Below are 23,584 nucleotides of genomic sequence, written 5' to 3' on the forward strand. Positions count from 1 at the left end.
GTCTTCTTTTTAACTTTAATTTTTTTGGCTGTCATAAATAGATACCAACAGATTAGCAAATATCTATCAGCAAATAATATCAGTTTGCCAATAAATAGGTCGGGGTCTAATTTTAATAACTTAAACACCTCCTAGAAAGTCAGTAGTCTGTTGCTTGACTAAGACAGAGAGACAGACAACTATTTGCACCTATGGCCAACTGAGAACTGATAATTAACCTAACCCCATTTGGACTGTGGGAGGAAGTGGGAGGGAACCCACACAAGAACGTTTAGGAAATTCTTGCTGTGAAGTAATGGCGCTAACCACTGCACCACTGTGACCAAAGGACAGTATTACGGTGCATTTCACAAAGGCAAATAAATTTATGCCATATGGATCACACAATAACTCAAAGCCAGGTGTAAGAGAAGGAGCCTCATTTAAATGTTGGGAGGAAAATCGGGCCTGAGAGAGGAGAGGAATGAGGGCAGCTTAAATGTTGAAGAAAGCCATTTCTGAAAGATGTAAACAATTCAGTTTAAGTCTTGCATCTTTATTGTTATAAAATGTAAAACAGTAGTTGGCAGTGTTATAGCATGACTTATTTTCAGTGCTTTTTTAAAAAACAAACACAAATTGTACCTTTAAAAAAAAAAAAAAGGAAATCTATTCGAATGCCCAGGCAACGTTTGAAAGATTACTTTGTAGTACTAATATTGTACATCCATATACAAATCTGCACTGTTTAATAATTCAGCAGAAACCCATTTCAACTCTTTCATACAAACAGTTCTACAGTGCTTGATGAAACATAAAAGTGGCTCTGCGCAGTGGCGTTAATGACAGAAACTGAAAACCACAGAGAAGATTCGGGGATCTTCACTGCAATTGACTTTTTGTCCAAAACAAACTGTAATAACTACGAACTCTGCATGTAGTGTTAATGATAATGATGTTTTCCTCCCCTACAAACCATGTGAAAATTTTGGAAACATTAATATGGGAAGCAGTGACTGTGCGTTGCCTTCAAATACATTTCCCGGCTGTGCGAGACATTACTGACTTACTGATTCATAAGTGGATGACAATACTCTCAAAGTTCCTTTCATGAGCAAGGCAGCATGTTTCAAAGTTTGACACCAAAACTCTTGGATACGCTGCACCTCTGAGTTGTTTCACTGACAGAAATGTACACCCCACCCTCGACATCACAATGACATTTTTGTCTGTTTCTTATTAAGTGTACAGAATGCTTGGAATCAAACGTAGCTACACACCCACAAAAAGAAAAAAATTACCCCAGTTCACCCTAAATATAAAAATTCTTTTTTTTCTTATTGAAGACAGAGGTACAACATTGATTCACCTGCTCTGTTAGTGGAGGGTTTTATGCTTAAAAATAGAGGTATGTATGTAAAAGATTTTTTTTACGGCCACCAGGAAATAAAAGAGTGATACAGACAACTGATCAATTACTGAAAATCATTAAAAATGTGATCAAAATGCTACATGTCCAGTGTTTTTTTTATACTATATTTACAAGACTTAAAAAAATTCACCTGCTTAAAATAAATAGTCCAAAAAGAAAAGGTGTTGGCTGTACACAATCTATTGCACAAAGCTTATTCACAATTTATCATTATACAAAAAAAATACATATAAAAACATTAACCACCAGTTAAATGTCTTTTTAGAGGACATGAGCTGCCTGGTAAGAATATGGAAATGATAGTCAGTGTAGGAAACAGGACACCAATCAAAAGAATTTATAATGCGAAAATCTTTATAGGAACCAAATCTCAGTGGAAGTACACCTATAGGAAGATAATTAGTGCACGAGTGCTGCCTCAGACTGAATTCTACACCTCAGCAGAGTCAAATCTCTGACTCATCATTTATGTATCCCAGACCGTCCAGACTTGAAATGTTGGCCATAGGTGGGAAGTGATGCTCCCCATTCCCTTTGAAGTCAACAGCAGGGTGATTATTATTGGCACTGTAAGGTCTCTCGGATTCAGGCCCCAGGAGCTTTACCTCTGAAGTTCTGTTCGGGATCTGCCTGTACTCAGTTGACTGCTTTCTCGCCTCGCTTTCACTGGGCCGCTGTACAAACTTTAAGCACTCCCAGTGCCCACGGCTCCAGATCCAAAATATGACTCCCATCAGAGAGAGGCAAATCAGGGACAGCATGGCCACAGCCACCTGTAGATGAGTTATCCTGCCACTGTCGTTTTGACTCTCAGGAGACAACGGTTCGTCAATGGTAAGGCCTGGCACTGGCCCTGGTGTCAAATGTATTGGTTTGTGAATAGCTTCTGTGGTACTTGGCACCTCTGTGCCAAAGGTGGGGAGGATCCCCGTTGTCGGGTCAGAGTAGAGCTGTAAACGATAAACCGCCACAGTCTGGTTGTATTTTTGTCCGTTTATCTCCTCTACTGAATCGCAGCTATACTGGCCAGCGTCTGTTTCAGAAGCACTCAGGATGAGGAGACCGCCACTGTAGATGTAGTATTTGTTGTTGGAGTGAAGTGTGTGGTTACCGAATCGCCAGTCGGCCACAGCCAAGTTAGAGTGAAGTTGGCAAGGCAGCTGGATATTGTTCTCTGGAATGAGGACCAATTCGACAGCTGTAACTGGATCTAAAAACACACAAACGCAATGTTAATCCAACTTCATGCTCATAAAACTGCTGCCACTCCAAGTGATGTCAGCACACGCCTGATCAAAGGGTGTCAGTGGGGTTCTCTCTATAATATTGTTATCTCTACAATCTAACGGCCCTTGTGCTTTCTTGGGTTCTGATTTAACACTAAATAAAAACAACTGAATTTAAAGTACCTAGTGGAGGACACTGTGATACATCTCCCTTCTTGAGACTCTGTATTGTATCTGGGGAGGGGGACAAAGTGTTGACGGAGGAGCACTGCTTGGTGGATAAATCCCAGGCGCAGTACGGATCTCTTGCAAGGATGCAGTCCACACAAGTCTCATAGCGGCTGCAGTTACTGACCGGCATCTGGACTGCACCAAAAGTTGAACCAGCATACACTTGGCCCTATAAGTGCACAACCATAAAGACTCATAAATATCAAAAGACTAAAACTGTTTCACCTTTAGCACAACTGAAGCCTCTTTACTGCCTGTAAGTAGCAATTAGGTGATGACATATTCAAACCAAGATATTAAACAGTATCTCCCAACCAAAACCCCAGCAAACAACCATAAACTGTGATGATGATGAAAACATGTATGGACTTGTAATTATATATTACCTCAGTGGATGAGAGGCGCAAGATAGAGATGGGCTCATGGTTTTCATACAGCTGAACCTCCTCGATGATGAACATCTCTCCGTCATAGTTCACAGCCTTCTGAACGTAACCGTTTCCTGTTACAAAGACCGAAAGCACAGCCCGTAACTTACACAAGTGTATTTACCCATATCATTTGATGACCCTGCTACTTAGAACAAATCATAAAAAAAGCTAATGATTAACCAAGTTATATTTATTGCTTTAAAAGCCTTTACTTTGGTCTCTGCTTTTGCAACAGATTTAGATTTACTTTGGGCATTTTTTTAGCCAAGATATTGCAAAACACACAGGTAATGGTGTGAGGTGGACTCAAACTCAGGCACCTGCAGCCAACTTCAGCATATCGGTCACCTGCCCAACCAGGTGTTGTGCAGGTGATGCCTTTATAAAGGGGCAAAACTGTGCCATCAGTTTTTAATGGTAAGCTTTTAACTAAAAAACACTTAAAATGTCATATTGTTAAAATCAGTTGGTAAATTAATGGAAACTAGTATGTTCACCTCCTTTAGTTACATTATAACGACAATATAGTTGCGTTAAAGTTGCATAATTCAGTCTTTCTGATAAGTTCTGATCAGATTTAGTGAGAAACACAATCATACGCTTCACTGAGGATATTTGTAATTCTGTGTTGGGGAGCCATTTGCAGTGCTCAAACTCTTTCCCAAGTACAATAAACTAATTTCTTTTTAATCAGCATATTTAGGAAAATTTGAATCCTCAGACAAAATTTATGTGGATCACTTCTGTATGTTTTTTCAGCTGCTAAGCTTCACCCAGAAACAAAATCCAGTTTCTATATTTGCTGTTCTGATATCTGATTTTGTTACTTTTCTCCTTCTGTGAAGTTTTAAAGCCATTTAAAAGGTTATGAATTCATTTAAAACTGCAGTATTGAATATTAAACTTTAACTAGTTTAAGAATTTTATGTGAGTGACATGTTTAACATTAAAAATAAAACTCAAGTAACTCACGCAGTACTCAAAGGGCATCTATGAAATCTGAAAAACACAGCTCTTTTTTTTACCTGTGCCAATAAACATGACGTTATATTTCTCTCCGTCCAGGCCCTGCACGCTGTCCACTACAATCCGAGTCAGTGGAGCTCCCTTCGTGATCAGCAGCGGGCCTCCTGTCAGTGGCCGAACTGCTTCATCCATTAGAGGACGGTCCCTGATGAACTGGAGCGTTTTGTCTGGAAGGTCCAGAGAGCGATTCATCCCCATTTTACGCACCATATTATTGATGCACTGAAACACAAAAACTGCGATTTAGATTTTTTTTCTTCCACATCTATTTGCATTTATCTTGTTTTTCGATTTAATTTCTGCATGCAACAAAAGTCTGTAAACACACCGCTCCTGGTCTGGGGACGGGCACCTCACCGGTGTACATCACCCATTTAACATGAGACGTCTCCACAGCAACAGAGGTTTTAAACTTTCCCTCATTGAAAATATCTCTAATAGCAGATACGCTGTATGCACACACAGCCGACTTCTGGGATAAGCTCCTGGAAAGGCAAAATAACAAGTTTAGGTGAAATTCAAACAACACACTGAGACAAGTTCATATCAGCTGAGTCTCAACAAAATACTAGTTGCAACAGACTTGGTAGGTTTTTTTGTGTGTGTTAACTAAAAGCTCAGGATACTCCTCACATTCCTCAAAGCCAACACCCGCCATGAGCAATAAGAGCCACTGGATTTGTCAGCAAACACTTACGACTGCGGAGTGAAGACAGCATAGAAGACACTCTTCCTCCAGTCCTTGTGTCTGAGAAGGAAGACATCCTGGACAATGGAGGGCAGGCTGGGTTCAGACAGGGAACAATCCAGGCGAGCTTTCAGGAACGACGTCCATTTCCTCTGCAGTGTCCGCTGGCCGCCCATATCCCCCTTTAACACAGATACGGAGCACTCTGTGATGTGTGTGCGTATTCCCTTTAACAACAACCAGACCTGTGTCAGACAGGCCAAGGCTTTTGAACAGACTGTGTTCATTACCTTGCAGACACGGGCCACTCGTGACACTGAAACTTTTCTGTAGAAGTCGTACTCTATGGCATTTTCACTGAAGAACAAGTACACCTTGTCGTCGTCACCATCGGGACTATCAAAACTCTCATCCACAAAGTCCATGTAGACAAAGTTTGGCTCTAAAATCACAAATTGAATTGAACTGAACAAATTGAATTGAACACAGACAAAGAAAAAATAGAAGTCAACAGCACCACAAACGCTAAAATGTTCATGGGGTACTATAAAATTTTAAAAAGAAGGGAGAGGAAGTCACCATTGAGCCAGGAGCTTTTAAACTCGGTACGAAGAGCCAAGTTTGAGCTGCGCAGAACAACAGGCTCAGAGCCCAAGAAGTTGATGGATGTGGCAGAATACAAATCGTTTCCTGTGAGACAGGAAAAAGAGGTGAGTGAAAATTCCTGGAAATCCATTATTCACTTTAAGTTGTAACAACATCACATTTATATACAGAAAAATTTGGCATTTCGACAAATCGTACAGAGAATGCTGAATGAGCAGGTAGCTCTAGCAAATATACTCAGAGAGGTATTTTTCTTATTTATTTAGTGTGTGAAGTGAAGTCTGCACACAACTATCAAATCTTCATTCTGTGTCTGCCTCAGACACTTACCAACCATCAGGGAGGAGTATCTCTGAAAGGGATCGAAAGGACACTTGCCCTTCCCCTCCTCCGGCTTTCCCTGCAGCGTCAGCTGTCCTTTAGCAAACGTCTGTCAGAAACAAAGAAAGAGATAAAGCAAAGTGAGAGAAGTTGAGAAAGCTGTGTTTTATTCAGACACAATATTGAGACTGAGGACTTGAACTAGAAGCTTACCGTTTGTTCACATGCTTACGCAGTTAACTAAACTTAAATACATTTGCATAATAACTCGCTAAAGTGTCCAAACGAAACAAAGGTTTTTACATGGGTTTTCAAAACTCATATCCAGAATCACTTTAATTGTTTCTCTTAAAATCTTCTTCCAGAGTCTGGGGATACATAATGAGCATATTGTCTGCCTTTATTTATTTCGTTTGTTATTTTCATAGTGCTGCAGGTTCACATAGCAACAGTTTAACACCCCATTGTGATGCAGCCGAGGCTGCTCAGTCCTCTGAAATTTGAGTGTCTTGCCAAAATAAACAGTTTTCCAAGACACCAACAACAGTGGAAGGAAATTTAGCTGACAATGACAGGAGAGAAATGTCTCAAAGCGTGCCCATTAACAACACTTCAGCATAAAGCGTAGCAAAATTCAGTCCCAATTATTACTGCTTGAATTAAAGCAGACCCTGCACTTCCTTCTGCTCTGTTATGTCTATAATCTTTCAGCGGTGGATGCAAGTTCAGCATATCTACTGGCTGCTCAATAACCCTACATTTCAAACAGTGAGAGCAGATTTTCTGAATATGGTCATCTAAGACACACCGCACTAACACAGCAGTACCACATACCAGCTGTTCACACTGTTTGTTTGTGAGGGGCAGCCAGTGAGAAGAAAGATGGTTTAAAGGGAGAGGAGCTTGTTTAAGAGTTGGTTGAACTAACAGACTCACATCAAGGAACAGTGTAAGATAAAGTCATCCAGAGCTGCACTAGTACAGGCCAAGAATAAATTATGAAGTTGGAAATGAGTATTACAGGTTCCCTTTAAGGAAAGTGATATAATTTTCATTGCAAACAAATCAACATGGGAAAGGATAGAAACAACAATGTGCATCAAAACACATATACATAAATGAGGAAATCAATGCCAGTTTTCATTCATTATAGTAAGTACTGTACTTTATTTTAAGGCAGTCCCTTCTACACTGTAGTACTGAGTACCCATATATTTGGATATTTAAAAAGAACATCTAACTGGTTTATGGAGTCACTGAGTTAAAAAAAAAAAAGAAAAGAAAAAACAAATAACTTCTCCATCTTCAGTAGGAAGGAGCTTTTCATGTGGTTTACTGTCAATAAAAATTCTCCTTTATGGACCTTATGCAAGTGATACTAGCATCAGTTTAAAATGGGTCAATGAACTAAACTCTTCACTCTTAAAGCCACACTTACCAGATAATCACAGGTCGGGCTAAACGCATTTGTACCACACACATACATTGTAGAGTCATTCACTCTGTGCAGGGTTCGAATGTAGTTGCGGCATTCCACCTGCAACAAGATCCAGCAGAGAGAATCCCAAGGTCAGAGCTTTGTTAGTTCAGCCGCAAAAACACAAACATACCGCATACATATAGTGACTGCACATGCTGTCCGGAGTACACGGTGACCAAAAGGTCAGGGCTGTGCACATGCGTTTTCTTCCTGTGCCTTTATTTGGACTCTCAGCACAAAGATATAAGCAAAGCACTTCAAAGAGAATTCCATGTAAAGACATGAAAAGGGAAAAAAAATCATTCTCATATAAATGATTTACACACGTGCTAAGATAAAATGTGTGGGGAAGTAAACAACTTTCAATCAGTGGTCATCTTTTACAGCTGCAGCAAAGCCTCCGAAGTAAAAGTTGTCTAGTGCAAAGCTTTTGTTTTGAACGACTTTACACAAACCTCTGCACTTTTTCCCTTGTACGTGCAGTCCCTCTGCTTATCCTCAGTCACCCGCCAATACACCTGCACCAACAAAACAAAAGAGTCTTGTCAAAGCATGCAGGAATGGTGTTGCAACCGCACAGTAGTAGTCCAGTTACAACTTTCACAATTTATTGTTTTTCAAGACCTGTCAGCGTGCTCTAAAAGCATGAACCTGTTAGCTGGCAAAGCACTCCTCGCCTCTGACTGTTAGACATGTTTCTACAGCTATGAACAAACAACAGAGTCCAACAGAACCATTATTATTGAAATATCTCGTGCAAATGTGCAGTGGTCATGTAGAATGAAATGATGTGTGAGAAAACACTGTACGTAATGTGACCTAACATTTGGCCATAATTCACAGCAGAAAGATGTGCAAATATGAAATGTTTCTTCTCTTTATACGACAAACCTGACACAGTTGATTTTAGGGAAGATATTTAATATGCTGTGAATGATATCTGAGACTTTCGGAAATACTCAGAGCAGCCTGTCTGACACCAACAACCGTGCCACCTTCCAAGTCACTTAAATCTCCTTTCTTCCCCATTCTGATGCTCGGTTTGAACTTGTCTGCATGCCTAAATGCACTGAACTGCTGCCATGTGACTGGCTGATCAGATATTGCCGTTGCACTTGAACAGATACACCTAACAGAATTGCCGGTAAGTGTATGCAATAAATCAGTACTGTATACCAGCCTAGCTGTTGATTAACTATTGATTAACAACCTCTATTATTAGCTATTATCAGCTATTGCTATACTGCAAACCAGCGAGAAACAAAATGCTGTTTAATTTTTTTCATTTTCTTTGTAAAGTACTGAATTATTTCACTGTGTCAAGCCAATGCTATCACAGCATAACCTAAAAGAAAGTTAAGAACCATGAATACAGATCACATCTAGGCATGATAAGTCCAGCTTTGACAGGGCTACTGATTATTTGAGGAAATGGCTTCAGCACTGTGGTAAAATATAATAAATGTTTAATAAATCTTCCATTTTTAATCTGCAGTGATAAAAAAGTTAACTAATTACTATTTCATCAAACAAAATGAGCAATATGGCAGCACCAGCATGTGTATTTTATATGTACAGTATCTGACAGCTCTGCTCAGAGTGCACAGACTCCTCATGTTCTTACCGTAGCATTTTTAACTGATATGTTGCTCATATTCAAAGCATAGATGGCCTCTCTTGCCCCCAGCAGCATCACACCCAGGTCTTCTCTCATCAGCATTGTGGAGTAATTGTAGATCCCCTCTTCCCTGAACAACTTCAGTTCATCTGCACAGAGAAATCTGCATTACTACACTGTTTCTTTGCTTTATTTACCTCCCACATGTTAGCTACTGTGACTCCATGCAGCAGGAAAAATGCCCCCACAGCAAAAAGCAAAATGCTAATTTACTGAAAACTAATAAACTTGTCCCAGCCAGCAGAAAAAGAGATGTTAAAGTTGCACTACTGGGTCATAAATCACAGTAAAAATATTCAAAACTGTTCTAGCTTCTACTTCTGATTCAGCCCACAAGAAGAAAGAATATGCTAAGAATAATTCTACGACATATTACTGGAGAGGGTGAGAGAATCTCTGACTCACTCTGGTAGGGCACGGTCTTTCGTGGCACACAATAGTCAGTATTGACGGCACTAACATGGAGCATCAATCCACAGATGATGCTCAGAGCTAAGAGAAGAGACATGGCTCAGAGTCCGGGTTTGTCTAAGTGTGGAAGAGCTGCAAGGTCCAGCTCCACCACCAAAGCACGAAATCAGAGAAAGATCATGGTCCAAAGTGTCAGTCCAGATGTTGTTAAACTGCGGTGATGTCACGGTCCTGGACATGTGCCACTCTGGCACAAGTCATCATATTTGCTTACAGAGACCCTCTAGAGGTGAATCGTTCAGATGTTTAACCGGGAACGTCGAGTGCAGCTACTTGCTGGAAATCTATGTCGGTGTTAGCCTCCAGCGCAGTGCTAATGAGCTGCTGGTGTCCTCTCTGGAAGGAGGAGCAGAAGCCATACTGCTCAGCTAGTGGTGAGGGATGCTGGAGGAGATCATTTTCACGGCAGCCCACTTCTGGAAGAGATATGAAAACATCTATGAAATAATCAAAGAGACCCATGAAATAGAAAACCTGACTTTAATACCAAATCGGGAAATATTACATACATTAAAAGATGGCTACATTCCCTTGAAAAATTTAAATGCAAGCTGGTTTTTCTCCAACACTTTATTTATTTTCATTTTATCTCTGTTATGCTTGATGATTTTTATGCAGGGCAATATAAATTTAAAATACCCCTACTATTATGCCTCTTCTCATTTATATGGACTTATGGACTCTACAAGATTCACTCTGCATGGCTCACAATTCAAAATAATCCTTTTTATTTTACATTATACTGGGTCCTCATGTAGCCCCCCAGTTCATCTAATGCCTGAAACAAGCACTTTAGCTCCCTTTATATATCTAAGTTTATCTAAGTGACAGCAAGCAAGACTGGGAAAAAGAGGACCACTTAAGATGAACACTTTGTTCATTTCCTGGAGAACTTCCTTCTTTCTTTCCTTTTTTTATTAATTTGGGTTGCTCAAAAGAGCCAGATTGAAAGTAACCAACACCTTTCAAGTTAAAGATAGTAGTGAAAATGCCAAGGCAGGGAAAAGTGTTATAAATGAACTCTTTCTCTTTGCTGACCGTTAAATTCTGAAAACCCAGACAGTATGCTAAACAGAGACAAATATAACCATGTTTTTCTGCCAGAGATGTCTAGCACCACTTACAGCTAAAGCTATGACAACTCATAACAGTAAACTTCACAAAGGAAGCTGATGTTAAGTGAAATTCTGCAGAGTGCCGTATACTGCCCACCCACCCCCACTCTCTCTCTTCCTCCTGCACTCTGTATCTTCCTGTCCTCCTCCATGATAAGAACCTGCTTCCTCTGGACTCAGCAGGGTTCAAGCAGCAGCGGGGATCAGTTCAGGTTTGGGCATGCATGCAGATCACGGTAATTCACCGCTCGCGAGCTCCATCCCTACCGTGGGATTCATGTGGAATCGAGACTTACCACTTCTTTGGCGAGCTTCACTCTCTGTGTTTTGACAAACTGAGCGATGCAGCCTCATTCAAAATTCATCAAGGCACTTTAACTCAGAATAACACACAAAGCATATTCGAGACCAGATTCGCAAGGTAAAAAAAAGAAGAAGAAGAAATAAATAAAATGGGGTATGCAGTACACAGCTGTGTTGCATGTTCTATTCAGATTTTAGTAAAAGTAAAAAGTAAAGATGCATCTTTTGAAACACGGTACAGTCCTCGCCTGTTGACAGAAACAAAAAATGACAGCATCTATATTTCTTTAAGAGACAGCTAAGCATTAACTCTCCTGCATCTCTGAGCAGTCTGGGGTTTTTTTGGGTTTTTTTGGGATGTGCATTTTGCAGCTAACCTGCTGTGCTCCCACCCTGTTGTTAGTTGACACAGTGGGACGAGCTGCTGCATGTACGGGACTGCTCCTGTGTTATCAAAGAGGTGACATGTTGCATGCTTTTCACCACAGCCTGTTGGGGGCTGAGGGTACCGTGGGTTAAGCGCCACAGCTGAGCAGAATAACTGAAGGTTGTTTTTCAGAGATTTTGGCAGATAGGTCATGATGGCGCAGACAGGTAGGCATGGCCACAATAACAATACAGCACGCAACAGTTGTCCTTTCCTCTGGCTCTCCCACGCTTAACATAGCGTAAGGTGTGACAGTGCACTGCTGAGGGATTTACAACACATATGATACAGATTTCCATTTGCAATGGGGCCCTTAGGTTATGTTTAGTCTGGAAGTCGCTTAATGAATTGACAAAAATTATATCAATCCTAAAAGTCTGAGAATTTGAAAGTAAAAAGGCCCCACTGCTTTATCAGTGGATTGTATGTTATTAATCTAAACGCATTAATTAGTTATTTATCGCATTAATTTGCCTCCTAAGGCAGGAGAACAAGCTGAAATTGCATCTTCATTAGCTAGTCACTGAGATAATGTCTGTATCCATTTAGTGATCCCCGAGAAGCACACGCAGTTTATTTATTAAACATGTACTTCCGCAAAAAACAAAAAAAACCCTATACCTTGTTACAGATAAAATCAGTGTTTGACTGCGGGCTAACAAAACAAAGAGTGTAGAAAAATGAAAATTTGTTGTCATTTTTTCTTTATTCATAACTAGAAACAACACCTCTCACATTACCAGCAGTAGATAGCCTGTTAGAAGTGCAGCTTTTAATATTTTGATATAAAAATGCGTTTTGTTCATTTCTTTGGTCATTGCTTCTCTTGCATGTGTGTGCATGCTGATGCATGTTCAGAGTTTGACGTTAGAAAATGTGCTGAAAACTTCTCTGAGCTTACCAAAAAGAAAAATCTGATTTTGTTCACTGCATACGAGCAGGGTTTGTGACACCGCGGGCTTGGAAAAAACAATCGCAGTCGAACAGGAGATACGAGTTGTATCCAGCTATTATTTACATAAGAAATCAAAAAAATAAGGGAAGAAGGAAGTAAAGATTTCATTTATTTTTAAAAGGTGCCGTACCTTTCAGGATTTCTTTTTCCTTGGAAACGACCGTTAATTTTACATTTCAGATTCATGTGAAGGATTTCTTTAGAATGCTTTTTTATTTTTAATCAGGAAAGACACGCCAATGGACTGTTTGACCTTTTTTGTCATAAGAGCGGGTTGCACAACACCTCTGCTCTACATAATGCCTTACTAGCAATACAGCCCCTAAGACTTTATGGCTTATTACACAGTGGCCTTTTATCAGTAGCACACCTTTATTAGTTCTGGTAAGTAAAATTTATGCAATTGTGCAGACTGGACCTAAGATGTTTTAACACTACATTTTAAATGCTGAACCATTTATTAACATTAAAGGATTTGACCTTTTGTACAGTGCACCCCAGCATGTTTTGATTTCCCTTATGTTTATTTGACACCTTAGTGACAAAAACAAAAATAAACCACCATCAGCGTGGGTGTGCTCTTCACTGAGGCAAAAGCTATGTCATGGAAGACTAGTGTATTATTTTTTCATAAGGGCACGATGAAAATTCCAGTACGGCCAGCAAAACCTGCTTACGGACCCGTCACTGAGCACGCAGCTTCATTATGCAGCTCTGAAAAACTTGATATTCCCTTTGTGTCAGACTATAGAGCACATCTATAGTATTCACTCACTGACTAATACCACTCATGCAGACAGTATACAGGACCTGCATGCAGTGAACAACACTTTCTAATCTCTGGACTTCTTTTGCTTCTGTTTAAAATAACTGACATTTAAAGCCTGAGCTGAGGTCAAACGGTACTCACAGAATTACCAAGATTGTGACTAAAACTGTTCCCTTGTATCTCTATACATCTAGATGTAAATGTCAGCATGTACCTTCCTACCAAGCAACATCCTAAAAAGGTTAGCACAGGGACTCCAGGTGGGTTTTTACTCATCAATCAGTACAACACGAACAACTGTGGGTTCAAAAGCTGCACATGAACAAGTTCAATACACCGAAGAAGCCCCGCGGCAGTATCTCAAGACACTGGAACCACTTGAAGCATGTGGATATTTATAGCCTCTTTAGGAGCCTCCACGCTATCTCCAAAAACCCCTACAATGGATTCTCAACACAACTGCGTGCTGATAACAAAGTAAAAACCTCATGCAGCAGCGTCTGAGACGTGCTCAGACTTGCATGCTGTTGTCATCCCTGTGAGTCACAAGACATCCAAAAACCAGTCAGTCAAACAGCTGGAGTCAGCCATGACTGCGTAGGCACAGGCTTTGGTGTACGCCCTAAATGACGGCACGCTGAGCCGTATGGGTGAGGTCTCCTTCGGCAGTAACTGATTTACCTCTGGCCTGACAAACTGTTATTCAGGTTTGATTCTGGTTGAGTCACTGGCTGACTGGTTGGTCGTCTACTGTTTCTTTCTACGTCTTGTTGCCATTTGGGCGTAAGCTGAGCTGTCCACTGGCAGGCCAGCTGGTGAGCTGGCTGTGATACAGTATTTCAACAGCACACCGGCCTAAACAGGAAAGCGCCTGTGGGAGGGTTTTCACCTCTGACACCCCGTGTGTCGCAGACTGTTGTTATTCACTGGAAAACACACCCCAGTTCAGCACCGGGTTATATTTTTGCAAGCTCACATTTGCTTAAAAAAGAAAAAGACCCCCTTCTTTTATCACAATGACAGCAGCTTCCCACCTTTTGTTTTGATATGCAGGAGGATTGTAATTAGCTAAGAGCAATACTTCAAAAACATGCAGCGTGTACAGTTTTAAAGCTACGGCCCAAATCACTGGAACTGCGCCAGAGGACAACTGACAATATCATTAACTAGAATGAAAGTGACAAGTGAGCAACACAATAACAAACGCAAAAGCCTATTTAATAAGATACTCACTTTTGTTTTGACATATCACTTGTTATTGATGAGACAAGAATGCCTGAGTCTTAATGCACGCATGAATGCATGCACGCACGCAGAAAAACACACACACACCCAGGCAAGTCTGTGCAGGTCGTAAAGTGTGGGGCACTCCTTTCTTTAGATTTAAAAATCAACACCAAGAATTTACTTCACAACTCTTACACTATTTTACACTATTACACTATTTTTTAGAAAAAAGGTGGGGTTTTTTAACTATCAGCTATCAGCTCAGAGTTTCACTTTGGCCAACCAGCCATCAAAAACCAAAAGATAATTTAGATTATAATACCATAAAACATTACAGAGGACAAAAGGGAGCAAAGTACAAAGAATTCATGTCTCACTTTATTTTAATTATCACCGAATTAGTTCTTTCAGCTTTCTTAGAAACACTAAGGTGTATTCTTACTGGGATGGTAAGAGAATCTTGATTTTATGGTAAACCTTCATTTATTGCCATTACAATGTTATTACTCAATTCAATTTAAATCTAAGAACTATCGTGTTAATAAACTGCTATGTGCAATGTGCCTTCTGCTTCCCAAGCTTAGACCTTAAAAACCTGGTGCCAGCCAGTTACAATGTGACCACCATAAAGATGTTTTTCCTGTTGTGGTTTTCTAAACTTATCTAATCTCTGAAAGCCACTTTGCTGACTGTCTGAGTCGAAAGCAGTGGTTTTCAAACTGGGGGCACAGACTTAAAAGAAGACGGGTGGGGGTAAGCAGATGATGAATATGCAAAGAAAGAGCATGTTGGGAAAACTAACATGGGTTTGCTGACGTTGTTCTGCTGACCTTCACTAAAAAATTAACTAGCTTTCTTTTTTGTCCTTGTTATTGTTAATGATTGATAACAAATCTGAGTCACCTACTGATGGGGGGGAGTCATGCTAGGATAGGTTTGAGAACCGCAGTTCATGACAATCTGATTGTGAACTATAAGAAGTTATCTGTCAAATAAACTCCAAAGTCCTTTTGGAGATGAATCATATATATGCAATCACAGTGAAACAGACACAATCTGCATCACCTCCAGCTTAGAGCAGTGCAAGTGCTATTATCAGTGTGCAACCATGAACCCACTTAATGTAGCTGCAGTATGACAGCTACAATCGGGCAATCCCCAGAGCAAGTGAACTGACAGCCTTTCACTTCGTCTATCGTCTCCTCACTGAGCCACACACACTCATGCTGGTACAATTCTCACCATCACTAAACCTCCACCACAAATGCCCTCAGATATCCACTTCACCCCCTTTTAACATCAAGTTCGGTTCAGTGATAATGTGCATACAATGTAAATTTGCTGCTTTTTAATAAATTATTTGAGAATGTGTGAATTATTGATGCAGCAGTATTGATTTTTCTTTTTTTGTAGCTGTGTGTGCGCAGAGAAACGTTTCCAAAAGATTAAACATGCTGATGCTTCCTTCTGCGCACTATATTTAAGAACTGATTCATGTCTCTGAAGTCTGTGAATTATATGCTTGGTTTCCAGCGGAGGAAAAAAAAAAATAAAAATCTGTGTGCTTAAGCTTTATAAAACAGCTTGGCTCGCGATTCAAAGCGTTTTCTCCTCCGGATCCAACCACACACTCGCTCCCGTAGCGCTGCTATATCTAATCCTGAGGGCTGCAGGGAACGCGCGACCCCTCCAAGTTTGATGAGCGCGTCGCGTCTCTCTCAGTGTAACACTATCCGTGCTGCTGCTGGTGCAAGAGTTTGTAAGTATATCCTACTACTGCTTACTCTAACGCCCCGCTGCTATTATTAGATTAGGATATCCTATAATCTTAAGGTAAGTCAGAGCATTTGCAGTGCGCCGTCTCTGCAACCTCTCCACCTCTCAGGTTGGCAATCCAATTCCCACAACAAGCCCGAGCGCAGTGGAAAAATAACACGCCCAATGGGACAAACCTGCACCAAAAACAAAAAAGAAAAGAAAAAAAAAACAAGTCAGCGGGCTAACTCGCACTTACCAGTAGTTGTCAGGTTTTAATATTAAACCGCTCAGAGTGACGATGTCTTTCCCGTCTTGAATCCAGCTCCGCTCTTTTTTCAGTGCTCCACCTGTAACGTTCACTCCACGTCTAATTCCTGCAGGGAGTGATTATCCGACAGGCAGCTCTCAGCGGTAGGCACTGGCTGATCACGTCACGTGTTTGATCGCACCTTTACTTACACAGGAGCCGCTGGGCTTCGCGACCGAGCAGATAGCAACGACAAAGTCCTGTTAATGTTCTTAAGTGCGGACTTTTGGTTTTTTTGGAAATGTTAAGTCGACTTAATAGGTATTTTATGAGAGGACGTATTAAAGTGTTAGCCTAAGCACGACAGAAAGCCACGTTTATTTTGAAAATAAAAATAAGGACGCAGTCGATATATAAGAAATTAACGTTTTAGTCTCCTCTAAAAAAAATCATACAAAAATATACATATGTGTGTATAAATCTTCTCCATACTCCATTCAAAAGCTATTGAAAACATTTTCAAATATTCAGTATTCATCATATTCAATATCAAGTAATAAAATACAAAAATTAAGGGAAAAAAACATGAAATTACACATTCACACCGCATTCATCATCTGCCATCTAGTGGCTCATAAAAGCTACTTCACCTGCGCAGGAATACATTTTAAAAAACGTGCAGTTTGAATGAAAAAACCCTAAACCAGAAGTCCAGATGAACAAAATGTAGATCCGACAATAATGAAAGGAAAAAGAGTTTCTTTCAGTGTCCCAGTGAAATTAGCTGTGAGGACTTTTGGTAGCATTAGTTTGTGAGGTCCGTGACTTGTTCAGTGTTTATATCTCCGTTTGCCTTCGTCGTATCTGCTGGCAGGACTCGGGGCCCGCAGGTCTTGAAAGGAAGAAGCTGCCTTCAGGCTGACCGCTGCTGCGCTCATGGACGGCCGAGGTGAAGGCTGTTTGTTGGGGGTGTTTGCATAGATGGGCTCTTCTGGTGGACGAAAGGCAAATACAGAATCAATGGCATATCATTTAATTGCTGTAATTAATGTATATCTGCATTTGAGCTGTAGGACAATCTGTAGAGCAAAAGCTCAGGGGGATTTTTTTTTTTATTGCTTATCATTTGACTGATTAGACTTTAAAGTAATAATCAAACATCACTGAGACCAAACCAAGACGTTTTACCCTAAAAATGTGCTTATTTAGTTTTATTAGTTGAATTAGCTAATGTTGATTATTGTGCAATTGACTAATTGTTACACACTGCAAAGGAAGCTATTTAAATCCCCAACCCCACAGAAAACAGTGATGAAATACAGTGTAAACACATAACACTATTTATTTACGTATTTATTTCCTTTTTCCGGATTTGTATATTTGTACATCACATACATATATATATATATATATATATATATATATATATATATATATATATATATATATATATATATATATATATATATATATATATATATATATATCATACATATGCATATATTCATACGTATGAATATATATCTATATATCTATATATACATACATATATATATATATATATATATATATATATATATATATTCATAAGTATGCATATATTCATAAGTATGAATATATGCATACGTATGAATATATGCATCTATATATCTATATCTATATATAGATATATATATATTCATACGTATGCAGTGCTGCAGAAGCTGTGCACTCCACCCCTCCTTTCTTCTCAAACATGTTTGCACTGAGTAGGAGATGCTCTGTATCTCGTTGTACATCTGTATAGTGACAATAAAGACATTCTCTTCTATTCTATTCAGTGATGAAATACAGTGATTTACAATAGAGACTGATTTCTGTGCAAGTAAATAAAATAAATAACATGACCTTATTTTTCATATGTAGTATGTCAGCATCAATTATCTACACTGATAATTTGATTTTTAGAGAAAGACTGAAAGTCACATCAGATGTTTTCCTTCCAAATCTTTATATCACATCAAATCTTTTGAATACACAAAGTATTAAGAGTCAATATACATCTTTTTACTACAAATGCTTCACATATTTTAATTATCAACTTAATACCTAAGTGGTTTTGCGATTTAAAAATTGATCAGGAGATGTAAACTTGAAAGTTTCCTAACAACAGAAAAAAATATTTTAAAATGTGAATTATTCAAATGTCAAATATTTATTTTTAATTGTAATTCATTTCTATTTTAACAGAATATCCTTTCTGCACTGAAAACTATACATTTGGAACCACGTGTAAGTTTTTCCTGACGCTTTTCAAAAAAAGAAATGCTGTTACTGTAAATTTAATCTTGACATCATTTTTTACTGAAAGGCAAAACATTTTGCAGTGCAAACATTCATTTGTACTGCAAAAACACAAGTGTTGACTCAGTGAAATCAGTTGACTATGATTCAAAAGTAAAAAGATTCATCAAATTAATACATCAAGGCCTGTCAAGTTAAAGTTCACTTACAGTCAAGATAGTTAAATGTCAAAGAAACTGAGTCAGTACCAAAGTCCCCTGGAATTTCTTTATTTAATTTCTCACTGTGACACAGATGTGCTAGTCATAACTATAAAATAATTAAGATTATACATTTTTTAGGTTTTGTTTTATTTATATTTATATTTATTTTTACTTTTCTGTTTTCAGTTCAGTTTAGTTTCAAGAGTCAAGAGTCAGTTTGGTTGTTAGTTTTTGTCTTTTTAAAATTGAAACTTTCACCTCACTTTTATTCATTTCAGCGTTAATATTGGCTCTTATTGTTATGTTGCAGGTGCTGTTTGTCAGATTAAAAGATTTAAGTTCAGAACGGTACAACGGTACCGAGGGGTACCCGAGTCTCAATAGGCATACGCACTCGCGTCTCCTTGTGCTGGTTATATTGACAAATGTGGCCAAACTTACAAAATACTTAACTAAAATTAATTTCCTTTATATTTTTATTGTATATGATATCGTTTCAATACATTTTTCTAAAGCAGAGGTTTGCTTTTTATTGCCGGTAATTCTCTTTTTTTCCTCATTCTCCTTGATTTTTTTCAAGTGTACTTTAATACATTTTCTCAATAACATAGCACTCCAAACAACAATTTGTGTCAGCCAGAAACCACCTTGCCTGGGTCATACGTGTCATTGTACAGCTGCTTGGCAGTACTTTCAAAGCTTCACTCTACATCTGTTTTTTTCTCCTTCCTATGTGGCCATCATTGGTGGCCAAACAACCACATGTACTTGCATGAGCTGCTGGTTGCCTACATAAAGAACTGCTTTGTCCTTTGTGGTTTAAAGTTAGTTTAGAAAATGTGTCAATGGCTTAAATCTGTGAGCTAAATACAAAATTATGATGACGAGTGGGACTGAAGTCAGAACTAATCAAGTTTTAAACTTAATTCTTTGTCAGTTAATGGACAGAAAATTGAGTTTTGGAAAAAAAAATAGTAAAAAATGAGTGTATTTCCAATCATAATAATACCAGTTTCACAGTCAAACCACTTGTAAGGGCTTCAATAATCATGAAACAGCTCAGTTTATTTTGCCTGTCAAATATGGACACTACAGAAAGCTATCTGTAAGTAGTAAAAGTGCTGGCTGATGCAGATGTGGACGGGCTTTTTCAGCTTTGCCTGTGTTTTATTTCTGCAGATATCTGATATTAATAACAGTGCTGATCACCTGTCTACAATCAGATCTCAAAGTGCTTACCTCTAGCTCTGCTTCGCAAAATAAACTGCGGTCCTTGTCTCTGATGTCTGCTAGAAATTAAAATCTTTTTCTTAACTGAAACCGCATAGGAGAAGAAGACATCTTTTAGTGACAGTAAAGTTTGTCTCACGGTGTGCTGTCAAACCACAATAACCACTTTCTTGCTCAGTTTGCGTCCATCAGCCACTACTTGGGAAGATTTCTGCTATCATAAAAACTTCTTCTCTCATATAAAAAAATGAGAGGTTTTCTTCTTTTAAATGCAGATATTTGCAATGAAATGAATCAGCCTGTACTGTATGCGGTGTAGATTTGGAGTGACTGTAGATCTTTAGAAGTTATCTTGTGTGATAATTTGCTTTTTTGTCGCTTGACCTCTTTTTCTCATAGAGCAACTTTTATCTCAGGCTAGCGGCTTCTGTTGCATACAGCTGAAGCACAGCTTATCTGCAATCTGTATAGACTGTCGATGATTATCTAAACCTTCACAATGAAAAGAAATAGCGCTACCTCTACTTTCTTGTCTTCTGGAGTGCAGGACACATGTGACCGTCAGGATGAACAGGATGAAAGAGGACGCTCCCAACACCACCCATATCCACCAGTTGTCACTCAGGGCAGGAGGGTCTGCGGGAGGAAAAGTTTGCCCTGGAATGTGAACGCATTTAACTTACTGGTGACTCTCAAGTTACACCATGGATACAATAAAATGAAGTTTTGCTTTATGTGATCACTTTAAAAGATATGTAGTCGTTAAGTCAGCCCTTTTTATGTAAAGGTCCACGCACTTCCTGTGAGCAGTACGCATCTGACAGGACGAATGTGAGCACTTTGAAACAGTTTTGACTCATCATCTAGAGCTTTTATCCCCTGTGTAAGTGGACAAATGACACCCACGCAGAGCGACACTGAATGGAAAATCTACGCAGCTCCTGATAATGTGCTATGCCTTTTGAGAACTGCATACACACGCTCTCGCTCACATGCACACGCACATACATGCACACACCTTCAATATTCGTCACATTTGACGGGTACGTTGTAACTTCACTGTCCGCTGTCGTGGAGGAAACACAATTATATGAGAAACATTCATTGCAAGCCAGGACATTTAAATTAGTATGCATTCATTCATGACAAAAAAGCAGGTGTTAAGATGTTTGTAAGCGGCATATAAACATGTAATGGTTTATAACACATTAATGTTAAAGGTGGGTTGAAGTGGATCCGGTTGTATTTATTAACATAAAAATGATGTCTCCATACTAACAGAGGAAGTTGTTGACAAATATAGATTACCCAATGAAAAGTAAAGTGCATTTTATCTGTGTACTACTGTACTACTGTACTGCTACATTTAAGTGTATTATACAGAATTTATTAAATGTTTGTATACTGCTCAAAAAAGTTATGCAAGAGACTTAAAGTCATAAATTACCAGTGTTATAAGCTAGAAGTGATACTTACAAACAATTACTTCTGTTCCATTGCTGCAATTTTCTCTTAAACTGGGAATCTCTACTGTGACTTTGCAGAAGTACCATCCACTGTGGTTTCTATTAACATTAGATAAAGTATGTGTCCTGTTGTCTTCATCCATGGAAGAATTTTGATATTTGTTATTGATCTTGGTAGTTAGCCTGGTTGAGTTGGTTACTGAAGGCCCATGATGGTTAAAATACCAGGTGATTCGATATCTCTCGTTATGCTCAGTGTTCAAACAGCAATTTAAAATCAGGTTGGACCCAGATGGAACTTCCTCTGTTTTCTGTTGGTTATCCAGACATATAGCAGTTTGACCTGGTATCATCATGGCGGTTGCTGTCACTGTAGACAGGGAAAAAGAATTTTAGGCTTTTGAATCTTAAGTTTTAACAAATCTAGTTCATCAGGGACAAAAAACTACAGATAGGCAGACGTGTTTGATTCTTCAGGAAATATGTGCACGTTGCATTTAGCATGACACATTTTTCTTTATTTATACAACTGTGCCTAGTCTTTTTAGTCTGTTAAATATAAAGTCGGGAGTCTTACCTGTGAGTAGCATCAGAATCAACTGCTTCAGCGACATTTCCATCTTATCGTGTGAGCAGTGGTCTTCTAATCGTCAGTGTCATCCTGTCTTAGCAGCCTGCCTTTCTGCACATCTGACAAAGCCAGACGTAGAACCGGTGTGTGGGCGGTTGGGTTGGTGGGAGGGAGGAGCAGGGTTTTTTTTTTTTTTTTCTAATACTGTTCAGTATCAGTCAGTTACTTTTACTATAGGAGATTTAGGCAGAAACGGCAAATGAAGATGGAAATTGACGTAGGTTTTCTAAAGAAAGTTTAGAAAGAGAAAGACAGAATTATTGACCAGAAACACCAACTTGTTTTTTTATACCTAACAGTTTTAGTCACCAGAAATCACACCTGACTACCACTCTTACCCCTTTCTAAAAAAAAAAAAGTATACCCTGCATTGCTCTGCACCTTGATGTGAACATGTGAATTCCTCAGTGATATAAATGTACATTTGCTGACTTTCTTGCTGTCACCAAATATAAAAAACATGAGGATGATATGAAGGGGTTGTGAAACCCCTGTGGGTTTTAAGTGCAAGGGTGCTAAAACTCTACTCGTGTCGTCTCCATGCCGTCTTACTAGAAAAGTAACATATGGCTTCCTGTGACAAGACACAACTAAGCAAAATGGCTTGATGAACTTTCTGATCCAGTCTCCAACCACAATTTTGACAAAAAGAAAGAGATTCAATTTCTCTAAAAAATATATATAAATTTTCTTGCATTGCCGTTTTATAAAGTGAACACAACAAAAGGCTTTAAGAACACAACAGTGTGGGTGGAATTTTGCATTCAGGTGTTTAAAGTGTAAAGCCGTGTTGCATTGATTTGCTCTGAAAACTAATCTTTAATTCACTAACATTATAGCAGGTGTCAGTGTATTGTTTGTTCCTGACAGTGAAGAGTAAAGAAAAAAGGCCACAAGAAGAGACATGTGAAGGTTGCAGGGGGTGTATAGCTTCTGAAACCTCAACCCTATGATCTTTTTTTTTTTTACTGAAAGTAGGTCCTGTCTGTAATGCAAGAAAAGAAAGAATCTTAAAATCATTTATTTAGTAGGACTCTGTGAACACAATGCACTTCATCTTTTATGCTGTTATATATGAAATGATAATAAAATTCGGACCATTTTCTAATTACTGGTGTGGTTTTTGATAAGAAACACATGTCGATGCATAAAAGCAAAAGAAAAAACAAAACAAAATTTACTGTAAAAAATGTAGCATTTTGAAACAGCTGCGGGGTTGTTATTTTTTAATCAAACATAATGCAAATGTTACTTAGTATACTGATCAGAATGAAGAAACTTTACCAACATTTAGGTTTTAGGGGGGCAATACTTACAAGGGTTTTTTTTTCCTTTCTATTTAGAGAACCAGTGCAGCTAAGTCAGAGTGGGTCTTTTGTTTGCTGCTGAGCAGACAGGAAG

The 23,584-nt window shown here is 38.9% G+C and overlaps 2 protein-coding genes across 6 annotated transcripts; both read right to left on the reverse strand.

Moving 5' to 3' along the window:
• Positions 1–514: 514 nt before the first annotated feature.
• On the reverse strand, positions 515–16,518 carry si:ch211-129c21.1 (uncharacterized protein LOC563087 homolog). 2 transcript variants are annotated; one of them, XM_031749593.2, is made up of 14 exons: positions 16,380–16,518; positions 9,504–9,985; positions 9,045–9,187; positions 7,876–7,938; positions 7,379–7,477; positions 5,950–6,049; positions 5,593–5,703; positions 5,304–5,455; positions 5,023–5,195; positions 4,654–4,810; positions 4,325–4,547; positions 3,255–3,370; positions 2,821–3,037; positions 515–2,621 (listed from the first exon to the last, which is right to left on the reverse strand). In XM_031749593.2, exons 2-14 carry the CDS (start codon positions 9,604–9,606, stop codon positions 1,858–1,860), a joined length of 2,421 nt encoding a protein of 806 aa, XP_031605453.1. In that variant the 5' UTR covers positions 9,607–9,985; positions 16,380–16,518; the 3' UTR covers positions 515–1,857. The 2 variants fall into 2 exon arrangements, with proteins under 2 accessions (XP_031605453.1, XP_039462449.1); XM_039606515.1 differs by having other exon boundaries at positions 9,504–9,982; positions 16,380–16,509.
• A 651-nt stretch (positions 16,519–17,169) lies between these two features.
• On the reverse strand, positions 17,170–22,251 carry LOC116327940. 4 transcript variants are annotated; one of them, XM_039606516.1, is made up of 5 exons: positions 22,130–22,251; positions 21,563–21,922; positions 21,105–21,152; positions 20,606–20,722; positions 17,170–17,361 (listed from the first exon to the last, which is right to left on the reverse strand). In XM_039606516.1, exons 1-5 carry the CDS (start codon positions 22,170–22,172, stop codon positions 17,201–17,203), a joined length of 729 nt encoding a protein of 242 aa, XP_039462450.1. In that variant the 5' UTR covers positions 22,173–22,251; the 3' UTR covers positions 17,170–17,200. The 4 variants fall into 4 exon arrangements, with proteins under 4 accessions (XP_039462450.1, XP_031605499.1, XP_031605501.1 ...); XM_031749639.2 differs by having other exon boundaries at positions 20,606–20,743; XM_031749641.2 differs by lacking the exon at positions 21,105–21,152.
• Positions 22,252–23,584: the final 1,333 nt, after the last annotated feature.

Source organism: Oreochromis aureus, linkage group 23 (genome assembly GCF_013358895.1).
Source record: "Oreochromis aureus strain Israel breed Guangdong linkage group 23, ZZ_aureus, whole genome shotgun sequence".
In the NCBI taxonomy this organism is placed as follows: Eukaryota; Metazoa; Chordata; class Actinopteri; order Cichliformes; family Cichlidae; genus Oreochromis; species Oreochromis aureus.

Coding starts and splice junctions, on each gene's coding strand:
- si:ch211-129c21.1 (XM_031749593.2), bottom strand. CDS start 9,606: ATGTCTCTTCTCTTAGCTCTGAGCATCATCTGTGGATTGATGCTCCAT. Junction 3,371..4,324: donor CGTCATGTTTATTGGCACAG/GTAAAAAAAAGA, acceptor TCTTTGTAACAG/GAAACGGTTACGTTCAGAAG. Junction 3,038..3,254: donor TGCGCCTCTCATCCACTGAG/GTAATATATAAT, acceptor GTGCACTTATAG/GGCCAAGTGTATGCTGGTTC.
- LOC116327940 (XM_031749639.2), bottom strand. CDS start 22,172: ATGGAAATGTCGCTGAAGCAGTTGATTCTGATGCTACTCACAG. Junction 21,153..21,562: donor TGGAACAGAAGTAATTGTTT/GTAAGTATCACT, acceptor CCTCCACGACAG/CGGACAGTGAAGTTACAACG. Junction 17,362..20,605: donor CAGAAGACAAGAAAGTAGAG/GTAGCGCTATTT, acceptor TTCGTCCACCAG/AAGAGCCCATCTATGCAAAC.